The sequence below is a fragment of the Rhineura floridana genome, chromosome 4 (assembly GCF_030035675.1).
Source record: "Rhineura floridana isolate rRhiFlo1 chromosome 4, rRhiFlo1.hap2, whole genome shotgun sequence".
Lineage (NCBI taxonomy): Eukaryota > Metazoa > Chordata > Lepidosauria > Squamata > Rhineuridae > Rhineura > Rhineura floridana.
This window is the reverse complement of record NC_084483.1, coordinates 152,834,492-152,854,578: the sequence shown is the minus strand read 5'-3', so window position 1 is coordinate 152,854,578 and position 20,087 is coordinate 152,834,492. Positions and strand designations below refer to the sequence as shown.

The window sequence follows — 20,087 nt, the reverse complement described above, 5'->3', positions numbered from 1 at the left end:
ATTGATACTAGGATCTTCTGCATGTAGAGCAGATGCTTTACCACTGAGCTGCAGCCCTTCAGAGCACTGAGTGGTTAGATTTAGTCCTTATTTGCTGGCACCTCCTCCTTAAATTTGGACCAGGACAAAAGAGAATGTTGGCCTTGCTTATATAAGCAATGTTCATTGCTTGGATGAAGGAGGATGAGTAAATCTCTCCCAGATGTATCAACCAGAATATTGAGTGCAGCACCATGCTGAGTTTGAGGGACAGGGAGTCAAAGAGGCTGGCTCCAGCAGGATTCCATCACCCTACTCAGATGTTCTGTCAAGCATGCTATTAGTTTTGAGTATGTGTACCTGTTGCTGGGAACTCAGAAAAGGATTGGGACTCTGTTAGTGTACCATCCACATGGCCAGTGGTGGACCTATAAAACTAATTTTACTGACATTTGATCAGCAGCATAGACAAAAGTCAAAGATAATATATTCTGTTTTGTAAATCTGTGTTTCCAGTTTTGGATGAAGCAGGAGCATGGCATGAGCATGATGAGGCATTCAAATCCTTAAATAGGAATGACATGATATGGGGCAATCCCACACCAGCATCAATTCTTTTACAATACAGACATGACCTACATTAATGCCATGCCCAAACCTGACTTTAGTGCAGCTGAGCACAGGGCATAGTGCAAATCAGATGTGTGGCTTTGCACTATTCATATATATTCAGCTAAGCTCTCTCTCTTTGTTTCTCTTTCTCATTAATGTTATAACCTTGTGAATATATATTTAGCCAATAACCATTGTTAATTCTTGGCCAAGTTACACAGATTTCTTTCTTTTCTACACCGTTCATTGTGGCTCAGCCACTCAGAGTCAATACATTTATCATCTTTACTGGACACTTTTGAACTACCTTCAGTTTATCTATGGTTTTCTGACAGCAAAGCAGGTAGAAAAACATACATTGTCCCAGGTACACCTCTTCCAGAACTGTAGAGGGACACACATACTTCCTCTTAATACAGCTCATTTTGAGAATCCCATTTCATATGAGACATTTTGCATGTGATTATTTGCCCAGCTATCACAGTTTTCTTTTTGTACTCTCTTGATTCATATAGCTAACACACCTCATAAGTGTGGGTAAAGCAATTATGGATTGGGTGAATGGTTTGATATCCATACACTAATTAAAGAAAGTCGTTGGTAGTGTTCTTGAAGTAGAAGTTTTGACCTCTACAAAGAGCCATCACATTTCACAAACAGTGACATATGTGTAATTCCAAGGTAGTGGGCATATGGTTTACTGAATTCTGCCTTGAGCACTTAAATCAAGCAGAGATCATATAAATCTCATGTATCTCAGCATGGTTGAGATTTTTAAGAGAAGGTGAAAAAAGGGGAGGGCCACATCTACCAAGAGGTGCAAGAAAGAAGAAACATTCATTGGTGTGAAAATCAACTAATTAAAATGTTAACATCCCCAAAATTAAAATTTATTATTATTATTATTTATTTAATTAATTTGTATCCCGCCCTTCTTCCCAGCAGGAGCCCAGGGCAGCAAACAAGGCACTAAAAACACTTTAAAACATCATAAAAACAAATCTTAAAATACATTAAGACAAAACAGCATTAAAAACATTTTAAAAACTTTTTAAAAATGCACACAACATTACAAGACACCATGTTAATAATAAAATATTTTCAATTTATCATTTATAATAAAGCACCATAAATAGAGACATTGCATCTTAAAACATCATATCACTTTAAATAACCGGGGGGGGGGTATTTACAAGAGCTCCTCACACACACACTGCACTGAAGATTGTAATGTACGGATAGGTACATATGGAGATGGGCATCCCTTCAAATATTGTGCCACATAATCACAATTGCTTTTGCTGTGAGACACCCCAGCAGCAATAAATGAAATGCAAGTGCAAATAACAGTTGGAGAAAGGTTGCTACTTTCATAACATAGTACAACTCAAAATATTTAGAAATGGATTTTGGTGTAGGCCCACCTCCTACAGTGATATCCTCTTTTCATAGATTAATGTCTTGACTGCTAAAATTAAGTACTACAGTACTAGGAAGTGAAGCTTATGACAGAGCAAGGAGCCAAAAAAAAGACAATGCCTATTATTATTATTATTATTATTATTATTATTATTAACCTGCCTACCATGCTCTGTAGCCTATTCAGAGTTGAGCAGTGGTTCCCAAACTTTTTTTCCCACAAGCCACAGTCTGGGAACCCCTGAGGTAGAGACTTTGTGGATAATGCCTTGTCAAAGGAATCTGTTACTTGCTTAGCTGATAGAGACAGCAATTGGTTCCAGTGTGAACTGATTTAAATCACCAAACAGAAAGTCCTAGTTTAAAGCGTTCATTTTAATCAAGTTTTCCATTTAAGGAAAATTCAACCTATCCATAACAAAGTGACTGAACTAGTTTGATGGCCTTCTCATTAGGCTTCTCCCCAGGATCACAGAATCAGGGACTGCCCTGTTATGTTATGCTATGTCCTTCTCCTCATTCATTCACAGTCCTGAGGTGAACAAAACTGGACTACATTCATCAGTTTTAATACTGCTACCTCACGATGTGTGATGTGTACAGGGAGGTTAGGATGGGGCTTGCGTATGTGCCTCTGCCCACACTGAGCATTCATATTTACAGGCAAATCCCTGAAGGCACCTCAAATGTGAGGGTGATCATATGTTTTCAGCCAAAATTTCTAAATTGACCCAAGCCGGAACCATATAACTAAAATGAGGCATTTATTGAGACAAGCCAGAAAGCATAAAAACTGCAGCGGGGTGAGGGGGAGATTTCTGAGTAAAACACTGCCGTGTCATAAATGTAAGAGCTTGAGATCAACTGGTTTATACAGCATTATTACTACTATTATTATTACTATTATTATTATTTTGATGTCTTTTAAAATGTTTTTATTTTGTGTTTGCATGGTGCTAGTGAAAATATCTATATTTTGAGGGGAAAGTGTTTTAGAAATAAATGTATTTTTGTCTCACTGGTCCTCCACAGAACTCAAATTATTCTCCTCGTTATCTTCACAATAACCCTGTGAGGTCAGTTAGGCTGACCAATTATGACTGGACCAAGGTCACCAGTGAGTTTTGTGGCCTGAGTTGAAATTTGAACTTGGGCTTCTCTAATCCTAGACCACAAGCTAGTTATCAAACAGCAACTGCAATTCAGTTTTCCATACAGGCGTACTTAGTTACACAGCAAAAATCTGTTTGCAACTATAGTCAGGCTTTCCACATGGATCAGTCAGCCAATACATTCACTGTCAGGTGATTTGAGATTGACAAATGTATCCAGTTCACATGACCTTCCGCCAATCATAGCACATTTCCCATGGTTAGCGTTGCCAGGTTCATGGCCTGATCCTGATCCTGTATCTTTAGGAGAAAAGAAGGTCAGCCAAGTGCAGGTGTTCCTTGCAACCCTGTAACGGGAAAAACCACAAGGTGGAATTCTCCCTTCTCCCTGTACAACTTTTAAACATACAGAACACCTCTTGAAGGCTGGGCCTGGCAACCAAGTGGTCTTCTGTATCTTTAAAAGTTGTGCAGGGAGAAGGGAGAATTCTACCTTGTGGTTTTTCCCATTACAGGGTTGCAAGAACACCTGCACTTGACTGACTTTCTCTTCTCCTAAAGATACAGGATCAGGATCAGGCCATGAACCTGGCAACCCTAAATTCAATGGAGCAACAGCCATATGAGATAGGTTAGGCTGAGAGTTAGTGGCTGACCCAAGGCAATAAGTGAGCAAAAAAATGATTGGTAAAGTAAGTTTTAAAAATGTGAAATCGCACATGCTCTCTGTATATTTGTTGCTGTTTATCAAAGCTATGAGTGTGCTTTTATACAGTTGTATATCTTCATTTTAAATATATTTTAAAATATTTTAAAATATGTTAAGTTGCCCACATTTTGTTGTTTTTACTCTTGAGTTCCTTGCATGGTTTAGGGTTGGCATTGGGGGAGAGCAAGGCTCTTGTGCCTTTGACAGCTGTGTGGCAGGGAGAAATTAAACAGAAATTAAAGTAAGCCTTTTCTAGTATGGAAATACAATTATGGGGAAAGCTTCACCAGTTGACATTCTGTCTGTTAGACATATTATTATTATTGTCATATGGAGCTTCCTGAGCTGTATGCTGAAGAGGAGGCATTGCTGTATACAGGTGGAAAAACCAGAATCCAAATGCCCTGGCGTCAACCAGGCTATGTTCACTACTTTGGGTCATTTACTTTTATAGCCTTTCTTTCATTCCATTCAAAATTTGTTAAAAGTTGTTTATATTGTTGTAATCTGCCCCGCGACCTTATGTTCAAGGGCAGGTAATAAATATCATCGTCGTTGTCATCGTCATCATTATCATAATATTTGTTTCTGTGATGAATAAAAATGACATTATTTGATGCTTCATTATGTATTTTTTCAATTAACAGAGACTAAAATTACAACAATTAGCATGTGGGGGGGGGTCGCAAAAATGTTTGAGGTTACAAAGGGTGTCCCATACACATAAAGGTTGGGAACCACTGACCTAGGACACAGCTTCACTCAAGGGAAGGGGTAGTACAAAGAAGGGTAATTGAGTCTAAATTCACATTTCTATTTGCTCCATCCAGTATGTGCAACAGATCTCCCTTTCTAAGTGCTTTCTGTTCACAAGCAATTCAGCAGAACAATGCTTAAATTAATGTGTAATTCAGCATTTCCTAAATCTACATTGCGTCTAGTTGATATTGTAGTGGAATCAGACTGACAGGGAATTAACTAGGTTCCAGGGAGGGGGAATTCTGAGGGGAAACACTTTGTAGAGCAGGAAAACCTCTTTTCAATTGCCTTGTTTCCTTCCTACTTGCCATAAAAAGGTGTGTTGATTTTGTAATAGCTCACATTCCTATGCATTTAATTCATTGGAAGAACCAGCGTGCAAGACATAGCATGGATGCAGATGTAGAATGATCCGTAAGACAAAGGAAGAGATTGCTGTGGAGAAGCAATGTGACTCCAGTGTCTGGTGCTGATCTCTTACAGGCTCCTTAAACCTCTTGGTTCACGTGAAGAATAAACAGCCCACTCAAGCCTTGTCACTCAAAGGGGACAAAGGAAATGCCTGGCAACAAGCACATGTACCTATCAACCCTGCAGGACCTTTCCAGGTAAGCAGATACTTGGAGGCCTGGAGAACAAATGTCAGCTCATATAGATGTCTGGCATGGACTAGTAAAATCAGTGGCAAAATAGTCTGAAAACTTGTTCCCTCTTGGTACTGTAGCTATGGAAAAGAAGCTAGAGACAGAGGATTTGTGTGAGCTTATTAACATGCAACCTATTTCTCTCCTGAATGGCCAGATATTGTTGTTTGAGCACCAGGTTGGAATGTATGAACATGCCTCAATTCATCTTGTTATTCATTTACACTTTCTTCTGGTTTACTGCTACACTGCAATTGGTTTATTTTGAACATCTGTATTCCATTTTATCATCTGCTGATGCATTTTTTTTGGTAGCACACAATAGCATATATATCTCAGCCATCAACACATATTTACTGATGTTACCTTCCCTGTGCGTTTCCTTTCAATGTTAATTAATTTTCAGAGAGGGAGTCCTGTTTGTCTTTTGCAGCAAAAACAACAAAGAGCCTTGTGACATCTTAAAAACAAAGTTAATGATATGGCCCATCACAAAACAATCTATGGCTGCAAACCTAACCATGTCTACTCAGAGGTAAGTCCCATTAAATTCAATGGGGCTTATTCTCAGGTAACTGGGTAGGATTACAGCTACTGAAGTTGTTGTTGTTGTTTAGATTTGTTAGACACTTGTTTACCCAAAGATCTCCAAGTGACTTACACCACTGTTAAAAACACAAATAAATATATTATACCATAAAAACAAAACAACAAACCCCATAACAGTGACAGGAAGCTTTTTCAGCACACTAATAACAGAGAACAACATCAACTAATATATGGCTTGAGTGGTTGCTTGTAACAGCTGCCATGTGTTTACTGCCTTGCAATTGACAAATGTATGTTTATGTGCTTGACTGTGGCTGCCATTAAATATTATGGGAGATATGTGGCTACCATCAAAAGCAGCAGTCTTGCAGTGCAGTGCAGTGGCTGAAGTGTGGCCCTATGACCAGGGAGAACTGGGTTCAAATCCACATTGTCATGAAGCTCACTTGTGATGTTTTTCCCCTGCCTGTCACATAGAAGATAGAGGTTGTGTTTTCCCAAAGAAGGAAAGAGCCTTGTCTCAGTGACAGATTACAAACTTTTCACACAAAATATCCTCAGTTCAAGCCCTGGTATCTTCAGGTAAGGCTGGGATAGACCCCTGTCTGAAACCTTAGAGAGCCACTGCCACTCAGTATAGTAAGCTAAATGGTTCAGTGGTCTGACTGCTATCTGGTCCTCTTATAGTGGGGTCTGCAACAAAATGTTGCATTATGGAGTGCTTCTGTTTAGGGTTCCACCTAGCCATGACCTGTTCCATGATACTTTTTCTCACTTCTCCTTTTTTCTACTCCCCCAGTGGTCAGCCAGCATTCTGTGGCCAATCAGTATGCTCAGTTCTCATTGGGCTGTCTGGGGTTCCATCCCTTGGGGGGGTCATACACACACACACATATATATGTAGTACTTTTGCAAATCTTGGTGCTTTGCTAATGCTTCCATCTTGAGTATAGACTATGCTGTTTTGGATATATAAAGATCCATACTCAGAATGAGTTTGCTATTAGTGTTTTACAGCCTTGAGAGTGGCAGTATACTATAGCCAGCATGGATTTTTCGCATTGCATAATGTTGAATTGAAAATACCCCCATGCCATTCTGATGCTTTCCATAAGCTCATTTCAAAACAAAACCTTACAAAACTTATAGTCCTGAACTCAGAAACGCTTGCTTAACAACCCTCTGAATGTTTACAGAGATACACAAAACAGTCAGAGAATCGAGAGTTCAAAGTGTAGAGAGAGAAAAAACCAGGCCTCTATTAGACTTTTTTCTGTCAGAGTTTTCAGAATTTTTTGAAATTAATTAAAAATCAGCCGTGTTCACAGAGTACCTGACCTTGCCCCATACTCTGACCTTCATCTTCTGCAGTTTAAACGTATAAAAAATGCCTGGCAGATTCTTAATTAATTTTAAAAATTTAGCATTGGAGTGAATGATAAGCCCGGGCATAGTCAGTAAGAACCAACTGTCAGTGTTCTAAAATCCAGACTCACAGCTTGCCTAATCAGGGGGCTACACCCACACCAGACCTTTATTTCACTTGAGACAGTCATGGCTTCCCCCAAACAATCCTGGGAAGTGTAGTTTGTGAAGGGTGCTGAGAGGAAACTCCTATTCCCCTGACAGAGCTCCAGTGGCCAGACTGGTTTAAGAGTCAGCTGCTCTGATTGTAGCTCTGCGAGGGGAACAGGGCATCTCCCAACTCTCAACACCCTTCACTAACTACACTTCCCAGGATTCTTTGGGAGAAGCCATGACTGTCTAAAGTGAAATAAAGGTCTGGTGTGGATGTGGCCAGGGACAGCTTTGATTTAAATTTGGGTGGGAGACTACATGTGCCAGCTGTAGAATAAAAAGGTGGGGGAAACGGTGAAAAACAATGATACTGTTCACAATGTTTTCCTTTTGAAAAGGAAAGGGGCTTCCCCTCTGCCCAGTGCCCACCCACCAATCTCCTCCCCCTCCCTTCCCCTCCCTGCCCCTCCCCAGCTCAGTTTCACCTATCCTAAGCATGATTGCAGGGGAGTAAATCCCATTGAACTCAAAAAGTATGCAAATGATCAAACCTGTCCTCCTTCCTCCTATTCCCCCTCTTGCCCCTTCCTTCCCCCTTCCTTTGCCCCTCCCTCCCCATCCCTTTCCAATCCCCTCCTCCACTCCCTCTCCACCCCCCTCCTCCTCCTCCGCCCCATGGTCAGTTTTACCTATCTTAAGCATGATTGCAGGGGAGTAAATCCCATTGAACTCGATAAGCATGCAAATGATCAGACCTGCCTTTCTCCTCCTTCCCCTCTTCACTCCCTTCTTCCCCTCCCCTCTTCCTTCATCCTCCTCTCCTGCCCACTCCCACCCTCCCACTCCCGTGGTTAGGTTCACCAATCCTTAGCATGATTGCATGGGAGTAAATCCCACTGAACTCAATAAACATGCAAATGATCAAGCCTGCCCTCCCCTTCCTCCCTGCTCCCATCCCCTTCCTCCCTGCTCCCATCCCCCTCCTCCCCTCTGTCCTCCCCTCCCCTCCTCCTTGACCCCTGCTCTTCCTCCTCTACCCCTCCCCATCGCCTGTGGTCAGTTTCACCCAGGAAGTAACTAGTTACAAGTAACAAATTACTTGTAATTTATTACTTTTTTGAGTAATGAGTGGGTAACTTCATTACATTTTGCTGGTAATAGAACGAGTAGTAACTTCATTACTTTTGAGGAGTAATTGTAATGTTTCCAGCATTACTTTTGGACATTACTTTGGGGGGGGAGCAGGGGAAGTCTTCTGCTCCTCTGATTTGTGGATAAAAATCATGTGCTTCAGATTGGGCTTCTGTGCAGCGTCGCTCTTTCTTCGTGCTCTATGGGTGCTTAGGAGGCAATGAGGGGGGAGGAGGAGAGCGAGACTAGGTATATATATATGGCAATGGAGGCAATATATATAAGTCAGAATTGACTTGAAGGCATATAACAACAACAAATGTGTGTGTTGAGGTATCATCATTGCTGGGGGTGGGGTGAGGGCATGTGAGATTCTGTTATGCCATTCTGTTAATGTTACAGATTAAAAAAATTATTCTACTACCCTCTCTGTGTGTGTGCTTATTTTTAATTTTGGTTAAGGCTACTTAGATGTGCAGCAGCCAAGGCCAGCACCTTGTAGGCATTTTAAAAAACAACAACAACTGAAATGTAACTGTAGTGGTTACTTTTGAGAAAAAGTAAAGTAATCAGTTACTTTCAGAGCAATTGTAATTGTAACGGTAATTACTACTTTTTTGGGCCATGTAACTGTAACTGTAATTTATTACTTTTTAAAAGTAATCTTCCAAGCTCTGGTTTCACCTATCCTAAGCATGATTGCAGGGGAGTAAATCCCACTGAACTCAATAAGCATGCAAATGATCAATCCATTCTCAGCAAACTTGAGTAAATCAAACATATGTAAAGTGACTATCTGAACTGTATCAACTGTCTTAATATTGTTGCTTCCTCCCTGCTAAAACAGTATCAGCACAACACATGTCTTGTTTGTGTTATTTGGGCTGATTGCAGGTGTTGCCACCACTCACCATATGCTCAGAGGCACATGCTACCAAATTCTTCCAAGCTACACTGGAAGTGGATTGGACTGTGAAAGACCAACCCAAATTGTGTTCGCATTTTGATAAATTTGTAGGGCAGGACAATATCTCAGAGAGGAGGTTAGTTCTCCTGCTCTCCCGGTGCATTCACTATAGCTGCCCAATTTCCCTGCTTTTTAAAATTTGATAGAAATATTTGTTGGCTATAGGCATATTCTTAAACTGTAAGGTTTTTTTTTGCCTATTAGTGAATATAGAATAGTGTGGCATGATGCCTCCAAGCTGCGAGTTTCTTTACCTCCACAAACAGCCAGGTGAGATGGGGAAACATAGCTCAGTGCCACCATATTACACACTTATATTATTAGACACTATCAGGGAGAAATGAGGATGAAACCCTGGACCACTAACCTTTGGTGGCAACCACATATTTCTGATGATGATGTCTTTGCTCCAGCATTGAGGCTATCCATGTTAGCAAAACCAGGCACATGATTGTTCTTGTTGTCATGTATAATTGAGTGTATATTAGTAAGGTCACTCATTTGCAATATTTGCAAATATTGTAAGCAATATTTACACCATTTTGTGATAGGTTGCCATCCTTTTTTTTTACTAGACCCCGTGTCTTTCACAGCACTTTAGCAGGAGAAGCTTTGCTTCATACAGAGATCAGTGGAAGGAAAAACTTCACCTGCTAAAACATGCTGCTGGTAAAGGCAATGGAGCAGGATCAGTTAAAAAAGGTGAAACTCTCTTTTGGTACATGAGGTTTTCTCAGCAGCAGTAGTGTAGTGGCAAATTCAGAAATGCAAGGTCACAGCCACACCTTCCCTTTTTTTGCTGCCTGGTTGAGAATAAGATCCTTGTTAATGCCCTCTCCCACAACAACAGACATCCCTAGGAGCCAATAAACATGAAAGGTGAGAGTGAAAAGAGTCTTCTCAGTGGCTGACTTACCTTCTTTCACTCTGATTGGCTCCAATCAGCAGGAAAGGACAAGAAAGCATGTTAGAAGACTCTTCTCAGTGGCCAACATATACCCCTTTTGTACTGATTGGCTCATAGGATACTGGAGACACAGGGACCCTGCTGCCAAAAATGTAAGGGGTCTTAGCCCCCCCCAAGACCCTGTACGGCTATACCCCTGCTCATCAGGGACTTATAAGGGGTGGGGCCAGAAGTAATGATGTCTTCCTGGCAGTGGCACACTTGCATGGTTACTGTTGCTGCCAACCCAGAGCTCACCAGCTCACTCGACACAATCCCCAGCTGAAAGAGTTCAGCACTGCCATGAGACCAATACTGTCTCCACCACCACCATCCCTCCCAAGCCACTTCTCAGTTTTTTGTGGCTGTGTACTGGGACTATGGCAAAATGAGCCGCCATACACTCGTTCACTGTACTAGGGCAACTATGCCCTGCCTCGGAGGCTTTTTATTTCTGGGAATATGATGCATAATGGATAAACTGTGTTTATGTTTAATATCAAGAGCCAGATAAATTTGTGAAGATTCTCTTGTGATTTATACGATGCCCTTTATGATTAGAGTTAGGATTAGGAAAGGCTCACACGCTCCCTTTCTCTAGAACTGTCACAACTTCAGATAGGATGCTTTAATAATGCAAAGTTGTTCTCAATGACATTTGCTTGGGGTGATTTGGCAAATGGATTTTGGTTGTGTTCAGGGTATAACTAAGGTTTTGCATATAGTTACTTTTAATTCAATATTATAATCTTCAACTTGAACACTGAAAGCATGCCTTTAAATCCTCCAGTGTAGATGCAGCTCAAATTTTCAACTCTGTTGGTTTGTGATTCTGAGCCATTTTCACCACAGACATAACAGTGATCTTCTTCTCCTAAGGAATCCTGAAAACTGTAGTTCAGTAAGTGGGGAAAGCCAGGGACACATCATGGAAAACTGTCACTGCACCCATGGCATACCACAGTTCCCAGGAATGTTTTGGGAAAGTTGTAACTGTTGATTAGTTAAACATCAGATCTAAATGTATAGTGTAAAGAGGCCCAGTGTCTCTGAGTGCATGAGGCCACACACATTTATTATCTTAAGCTTCTTTTTGTGTGCTCCAACCCACAGGTGTTTGTTCCTGGAGAGTTCATTGTGACTGTTATGTCCTGCACCTTATTTTCATTGTTCAGTGAATGATACCTTATGAATGTATGTCTGTGGCACGGCTCTGTGCATTTGCTTTGTTTTACTTAGCTCTGAAGTGCATAGCATGCTTTGGGGTGCCATAAAACAGTAATCTTGTTACTTGTGAGTGTGCTGTTTATTGCTTGTAGCTCAGTTATTGCTGTGTGCTTAATGACAACAGGGATGGGCAACTAATTTGTTATCATTCAGTTGCTTATGAACCTGCTCCAGCATATATTGGTTTGACTCATAGGCTGGTTTGACTCACATTTCTGTAGCAATGTTTCTGGACCATTTAGATTTGACAGTGATGGGAACATAAATAGCAATGCTTGTGAACCCAGCTTTCTAGATACACGCATTAACATTGCCATTTGGAGGTATGCCATGAGGCTTATACCAGGCAACATTTTTTCTTCTTCTCTCTGGCTCATCTGTTTTTCGCCAGGCCACAAGAAGTGGAGATGAGCCTGGGGCATTTTCAAATTATTGCATCAGGTGTTCTTCAAATGCATTTGACCTGCTGCATCATCTAGTATGCTAGCCATACTAAAGCTTCACTTTGTACAAGACAGATAGATAGATGGACAGATAGAGGGGAAAGTTTTGCTGTGGAGTAGGGTGCCCAGGTAAAAAAGAGGAGAGGGCTCCTGCACCTTTAATAGTTACGTAGGAGAAGGAATATCAGCTGCTGTAGCTTGACATAGGGGGAGGTGTAATCTCATAGAGAGACATCCCTTTAGACTTTATCCTTAAGTCTCAAACTGAAACATGGGGGAGGTTAGGGGAATAGCATAGATGAATATCTAGTTCTGAGTACATGGACAGTGCTAGTATGGCTTTATATCATTTGAAGACAGGCAGTGGCAGGCTTGAGTTGCAGCTATCTCTTGCATAATAGGTTCAGAATGCAGAGGGTTGGCTTTTCTCCTTAGGGAATGGGAGGCGACTGAGCCTCTGCCCTAAGCTGCCCATAAAGTCTTGTAACCATGGGAACAGCACGCGTGGCATGGGCTAATGAAGCTGTAACTGTCAGGCCTCAAGAATGAAGGAGCCCCCTGTGATTCCAGAGTCAGTAGAACAGAGGGAGGAACAGAGCTGTGGCCTTCACAGTGGTGGGCTGGAGATATTTTAGTACCAGAGTGAGCATTTCTGCCTCCAAGCAAGGGATGATGAAGCTTGACTCATTTCCTCCTAAACTGGTTGTTTTTGGTGACCTGTCTACCTCTCCTAAGGCCTGTGGTGATAACAAAACAATAATGACCCATTATGATAAGGAGGTCATGCAAGAGAATATGCATATATACACACACACACACACACACAATTGCTTTCCAGTTTTAAACCATCCACACACAGAAATTAAAGTCCTTTACAGTGCCTCGCAAAAAATGATCGAGCTTGGGTTTTGTCAGGCCTTCAGGACACAAAATTTCACACTTCAATCTGATTTATAGAACAAGGACTGCAAGTGTGCAGTACACATTACAAAAACAAAAGAAACCATTCTCTGTGTGAGGTTAAACTAGCACATGAAACAGAAAAGTTTTGTGTAACCACCACCTGCTAGTTAATGACAAGCAGAGAACTTATTAAGTGGGTTAGGAGGAGCATTCAAAAATAGGAGACCCTGCTTACTATCTGAAGGGATATAGACAGTCGAAACCTCTTAACACATGATGTTCTTCATAAATTATAGCATAACTGTTTTCAGAGTTGTCCCTGTAAAAAGTGGGGGGAAGGTTCATTCAGTAAAGTATGACTCACATCAAGGGATAAGGCAAAGGACAGCAAAGATGTGAGAACAGTTTGTCAGGAGAGAGGAAAGGTGCAGTTTGAGATATGATATCCCTCTCATGTGATTGTTTCTCTAGCTTATTTACTTTACATCCTGTAAATGTCTGCTCAGAAGTAAGTCCTACTGGATTTACTCCTAGTTAAGTGTGTAACCCTGGGAGTAAACTCCATTGGACGTGGTGGTACTTACTTCTGAGTTGACTTGCATAGGATTGCACTGCTCCATCACTCCGTGCCAACAGATGCACTTCCTTTCCCTTGACCCCACCTCTTCTGATAAAAGATAAAGGTGTCCACACACTTATAGTGTGAGTCGTTTCCAACTCTTAGGGTGACGTCTTGTGACGTTTACTAGGCAGACCGTATATATGGGGTGGGATTGCCAGTTCCTTCCCTGGCCTTTCTTTACCCCCCAGCATATGCCGGGTACTCATTTCACCAACCATGGATGGATGGAAGGCTGAGTGGATCTCAACCCCTTTTACCGGAGATTCGACTTCCTCCTTCCGTTGGAATTGAACTCTGGCCATGAGCAGAGCTTCGGCTGCGTTACCGCCACTTACCACTCTGCACCACGGAGGGTCATTCCCTCTTCTGATAGTGGTCATTTTATTTTAATCTTTGTATGTTCTTTGTATGTTGTATTTCCCCTCCTATGTCCTGGTTATTTTCTGATCCTCACTATTTTCCATCTGAACCTGCTGAATGTGAGAAGCACAACAGTGTGTTCTCAGTTGACTCCAAGTTTGTAGATTGCCACTTGAGATCTTTTCCAACTCTGATGTGCTGTGCTTGCAGATCATCTTTGAAGGCGTCCGTGGCACAGGCTCAGAGGGAGATATTGCCATTGATGACATCACTCTAAAAAAGGGAGACTGTCCAAGGAAGCCAATTGTCCCAAATAAAGGTAAGTGGTTATCATTCATGTAGTGTTTGCACATTTGTACCCTAAATCCGAGGAAAAGGTTGGGAAAGCTCTGTATGTTGACCTGACTATCTGCTTATGAGCAGAGTCCAGTATTGAATGGGAAACATACCTTACAATCCACAGATGTTTAACCAATTTGCCATATGTAATTATGGAAAGTTTATTGTTCATCAGAACGTTTGCCGTATTAGTTAACAAAAGGAGTTGTTCTTTAGAACCCCCATATATGAGATGGGAAATCAGTCATTATAGCAGTAGCCACAGGACTCAGTCTGGAACATCTCTCTTGTTATCTATTAAATTTCAATCCTGTCCTTCCTCCCAAAGAAGCCCAGGGTAGCACGTCAAAAGATTAAAACAATACAATTTAAAATAAAATATTTAAAACATTTAAAACCTGTTTAAAAACCAACTAACACATTCCAAAACAATTTTAAAACCAAATAAAAACATCACATAACATTTAGAACATCCAAAAAATTTTAAAAGCTATGGCATACCCTCACAGTTGCTAATTTCAAGGTTGCCACAGCCAGTATCTTTCAGCCATGAATGCCTGGGTAAACAGGAAGGTTTTAAAGTTTCTCCTTAATGTTAATAATGAGGGAGACAGCTGCATAGGAACAAGGGAAGCTGCCTTATACTGAGCCAGACCATTGGTCCATGTAGCTCAGGATTGTCTAAACTGAATGGCAGCAGCTCACCAGGGTTTCAGACAGGAGTTTCTCCCAGCCCTGTCTGGAGATGCCAGGGATTGAACCTGGGGCCTTCTGCATACAAAGCTTTACCACTGAGCTACGGCCCTTCCCCAATGCATCTCACCAGGGAGGACATTCCACAAATGGGGAACCACTACCAAAAAGGCCCTGTCATGGGTCAGTACCAACCAGACAGCAGCCAGAGGTTGCTAACCCCCAAGGACAATCACAAAACCATTCATACCATAGAGAAAATTACGTTTTCATGAACATGAATTGAGATTATGCATCCCAGTGAGAGTTTCTTCAAAGTAATGACTGTTTATGACTGGGGTAAGTGGGATCCAGTTAGATGTTTCTATTCAAGTATGGGGAGGAACCATAGCTCAGTGGTAAAGTCCATGCTTTGCATGCAAAATGTTCCAGGTTTGATCCCTGGCATCTCTAGGTTTAAACAGGAAAAAGACTCAGGCATGGAGAAAAACCATCTGCCTGATACCCTAGAGAGCCACTTCCAGTCAGAGTAGACAGTACTGGATGGCTAAATAGTCTGACCTGGTCTAAGGCAGCTTTCTCTGTTCTCACACTGAAAATTCTTCTAGGACCTCTTGTAATATATCTGTGCTTCATTCATCAATAGTTGGGTATACCTCCACTGTCATAATATACCAACTTGTCAAAAATTATTCATTCTAGGGATCCATGCTATTCTTGGATGGGGAACCTGTGGCCCTCCAGATGTCATTGGACTAAAACTCCCATCATCCCTGACCATTGGACATGCTGGCTGGGTTGATGGGAGTTAAAATCCAACAACTTTTGGAGGGCCAGAGATTCCCCATCTCCGCTTTAGTTTATCCTTTCATTCCATGATTACTTATACTGCAAAACAGGGACACTTTCCATAACTAATCCTTTTCTCTTTCTTGTCCTGCAGCGGTTGCCCTTCCAGAAAATGGTACCATCAGCCAACACAAACCGTTCCTCTGTGGACCGTTACTTTTCTTCCTTTTTGTCCTGCTCAGATGATAGCAAGCGAGTGCTCCCATCTTCTGACTAAGACATTCCTCCTCCTTTCCAACTTGGTCACCTCTGCTCCTCTTCTTCCCCCCTCCTCACTGGCACACCAAAGTGTCCCTATGTTACCAAAGACTAACAAGCATGACGACGTAACAGGGATCCAGCTCAGAACGTGAAGGATTCCTGGAGGAAGTCATAATATCTCAAAACAAAACAGATATTAATTTTAAAAGAAAAAAAACATAAGAGAAAGAGGGAGGAAGCAATGGAAAGAAGAGATGCAAATAATGGAACAAAAGGCAAAGATGTGAACGAAAAAGCTTTTGAAAAGGATGAATGAAAGGGGGGAAAGCCACATTTCCTTGGTAATAGTGGACAGGACTTCCTCAGGGAAGTGGAAACTTTTGTTTTAAACAAAAACAAAATATATTAAAGCACAAATTTGTACCAGAACTGTTACCTTCTTTACCATAGAGCGTCAGTTTAAGAGACATTCTAGCACAGTGCTCCCCTTCTGGATCTCTGTGTTGTGACCTTTCCCTGGCTGGCTCTGCCTACCATCTGTCAGCTGCAGCACCGCCTCACCCTTCCAAAACAGCATCCCACTTGTCTCCATTGGGGGCCACACCCTCCCCATGTGCCGGTGACCATGGAATCTTGCCCCCGCCGCATGTGCTACAGAGTCTCCATACGCATTTTCAAGACTGTCACGTATTTACTTGTCCATGTGCAACTTGCTTTGGCCCATCCTTCACACCTATGTGCCCCCAAATTCAGCTCAGCAAAGCAGAGGAACAGACCTGTTGTGGATGGTGGAGATGGATGGAAAAATCTGGGGCAGACATAAGCTGCAGGATCAGCTGTTGACATCTTCTGACCCCTACTTTTTTCCCCTTCTCAAGCTGCTCAGTTTTCTCCCTTTGTACTTGTTCTTTTCACCACCATGGAAGAGATTGTCAATCTAGCTTAGGGACTAAAAAAACAGAACATTTGGTTGGGGACCAAGGCAAGGTGGCTGAATGGTGACATTGCAGTCAGTCAATGTCAAAAGCATGAGCTACAGAAACCTTAAAGCAAGGATCTCCTCTCAGCTTTTTAAAAAAATATCTCCCATTCACTTTTTTGTAACTCTGCTCCCTCACACACACACACGCACGCACACGCACGCACACACAAAATTTAAACTCCAAGGAGAATCATAAAGTACCTTTTATCTTCTCCTAAGCCCTCCCCAGGTGACCCTTATGACATCTGAATTTGCAATAGTTGCTTGTTAATTGAGGTACCTATCCTTGGATCATTACTAATTGCAGGGTGCCAATAACATGGTGCTTGATTTACTACTCAGTGATAAGACAGCTATATTTCAGTTTCATGATGAAGTGGGAAGACAGGTGGAGGCTTCAAGCTCGGTGATAATCAGAAGAAGGAGGAAATTAAACAGGCCAACCCCATGGGAACTGGGACGGGCAGACTGCTTGGTTTGGGGGGGGCAGATTTCCAAGGGAATTGAATTGCAGACAGAGATAAAAACTTAATAGTGTTTTTAGGGATGCCATGCTACCACTGTGAGAGAATAAGTTATCTCAGGAAAGTAAGCTTGTTGCTCCCAACTTGAGCTGGGCAACGTTGACCTTGAAAAATCATTAGATCCAACTATACATTGTGAAGTCAGAAGGAAGTGGTCTTCTTAGTATGATGCTCTGGATAAATGTTGCTTCATTGTCCATATTATTTATTATTATTATTTATTAATTCATTAAATTTATATTCCACCCTTCCCCCGGGTAGGAGACCAGGGTGGCAAACAAAAATATTAAAACATACTGAAACATCATAAAAACAGACATTAAAATATATTAAAACAAAACCTTTTTAAAAAGCTTTAAAAACATCTTAACAAGCAATTCCAACACAGATGCAGACTGGGATAAGGTCTCTACTTAAAAGGCTTGTTGAAAGAGGAAGGTGTTCAGTAGGTGCCAAAAAGATATGGCACCTGTCTAATATTTAAGAGGAGGGAATTCCAAAGGGTAGGTGCCACTACACTAAAGGTTGACTTCCTCTGTTGTGCAGAATGGACCTCCTGATAAGATCATAGAATCAGAGAATAGTAGAGTTGGAAGGGGCCTATAAGACCATCAAGTCCAACCCCCTGATGGTATCTGCAGGAGGCCCTCACCTGCAGAGCGCAGTGATCAACTGGCTATATAAGTTATATTTAGCCCTACTTTGATAAGCAGCATGTGGAAGGGAGAGCTTTTAGTGCAAGTGTCCACACTGCACCCATTAATTTGAGCATGTGAATTACATTTGTATTCAAGGAACAGCATGGTGCTAGCTTAGGTGTACTCCCCCCCACCATCCCTCCTCTTGGCCTTCTTCAGTGCCATGTCAACATCCAGGCTTTTACCATGTATATATATGGAGAAGAGCTAAAGTAATTTAGGAACTACTAACTATTTTGTCTTCCCCAGTGTCTTGAGGCTTTATTCTACACACAGAAGGAAAAGTGTTTAAATTGGTTTTTGTAGGGCTGGATTTGTAAGGAAGCTACAGAGTAGGATCCCAACCAGTTCAAGTGCCTAGCTGTGACCAGATTACCTTGATGGTTCCCAGTGTTGTGAATATGCTGCTTCTGCTCCTTCCAAAACTCATTGCCGTTCAAAGTAATCATTTAAACAGGATGTGGGGGAGGAGGGGAATAAACATGTCCCATAAGTAAGAAGATTTATAGCACAAATCTACGCATGTCTACCCAGTAGTATGTACATTTAGCTCAGTGGGGTTTACTCCCAGATAATCTATGGGTAGAAACATACTCCCTGTTCTTCCAGTTCCAATGCTCCTCTCCACCTCTCTCTTCTAAAAATGGGGCACGCGACACTAGTCAAGCCCAGCCCCTTTTTACTGTAAAACCTTGTGGGATCAGCTTGAGTGCATTTTTTATTCACTTCAAAGAGATTTCGCAACTGATCATCAGATCAACCCATTCCCCCTCCAGATGTGGCCAATGAAAATGCTTTGCTGTAGGTGACTAGTATGCTCGCAGCCTAAGTATGGATTCCAGCATTAGGTGTTTGTTTGGTAGTCTGGGCAATAGGAAGTAAACAATATTATCACTGCTACAGAAAATTTGGGGAGAGCATTTGGGGTAGATGGGAGTCAGACATGCTCTGGTGGGTGTATGGTGATATTTGTATAGGGTTGCCTGTGTGGATGAATGCTGGCAGAGAAGACGGATATTTTATGGTGGCCAAGAAATTAATTAAGCAAACCTCATATTGTTTAATCTGGATTGGATTATATACTCTTCCTCCCAAATGTCCCAAGTGAGTTCTTTGTTTTCACAGCTCCACCAAAGTAAAATTTAGAATTGTTCACTGTCCACCACTTGCTTATCTAGGGGCAGCTCTGATAAAGAGTCCTGCCCCAGTTATCTCTTACAAAAAGTAGGATGCTAGATTGTCAGGGGGGAGGAGCTAGAAAAGATGACGGGGACTCAAAACTTATCAGGCCTTCATTATTGGCATTGATTTCCCCCCTCTATAAGAGTGGAGGCTGCATCACCCTTCTGATTTCACAGTATCTCAGTAAATAATAGGACGCCCTCCTTGTAGTCAGGCACTTAGATATTCACCTCTCCCAGCTATCAGTAGAGGATAAAAGCAGATCCCGGCAACCAGGACACACATGCAAGCACATAATAGATCACTGTGGTGTAGAGCCGTGGTTCCCAAACTTCCCCCCCCCAGCAATTGTAATGTCCTGCCTCTAGATGCTGAATTGTATTTTTATTGCTTCTTTTATTTCTTAGATTGTATGTCATTATTTTACAAATTGCATTTCATAGCATTCAGAGTGTAATACAATAAAACACAACATAAGAAATAAAAGAAGCAATCAAAATACCATTAAAAATCAATATGAAAATTTCATGTGGACGTGCCACGGACCACCCAAGTGAAGCTCGCAGACCAGTGGTAGTCCATGGACCACAGTTTGGGAATCCCTGGGGTAGAGGTTTTCTGAAGCCTCCAACTGCATGATTAAGCCCAGGATACCCATCCTAACCCAATTTCCCCAGATTTCCAAGCTGCTGCATTCATTTGAATCCATGCTGAGGATA

General features: G+C 41.7%; 1 protein-coding gene across 3 annotated transcripts in view; it reads left to right on the top strand.

Annotated features, from left to right (window-relative positions):
* MDGA1 (MAM domain containing glycosylphosphatidylinositol anchor 1) overlaps nt 1-19,734 on the top strand; it is a 399,800-nt gene extending 380,066 nt beyond the window's left edge. For all 3 annotated transcript variants that reach the window (XM_061624888.1, XM_061624886.1, XM_061624885.1), the window contains 3 exons: nt 5,074-5,198; nt 14,111-14,219; nt 15,876-19,734. In XM_061624888.1, the coding sequence (XP_061480872.1) occupies nt 5,074-5,198; nt 14,111-14,219; nt 15,876-15,967 (326 nt within the window). In that variant the 3' untranslated portion in view covers nt 15,968-19,734. The remainder of the gene's footprint in view (nt 1-5,073; nt 5,199-14,110; nt 14,220-15,875) is intronic.
* The last annotated feature ends 353 nt before the right edge of the window (nt 19,735-20,087 follow it).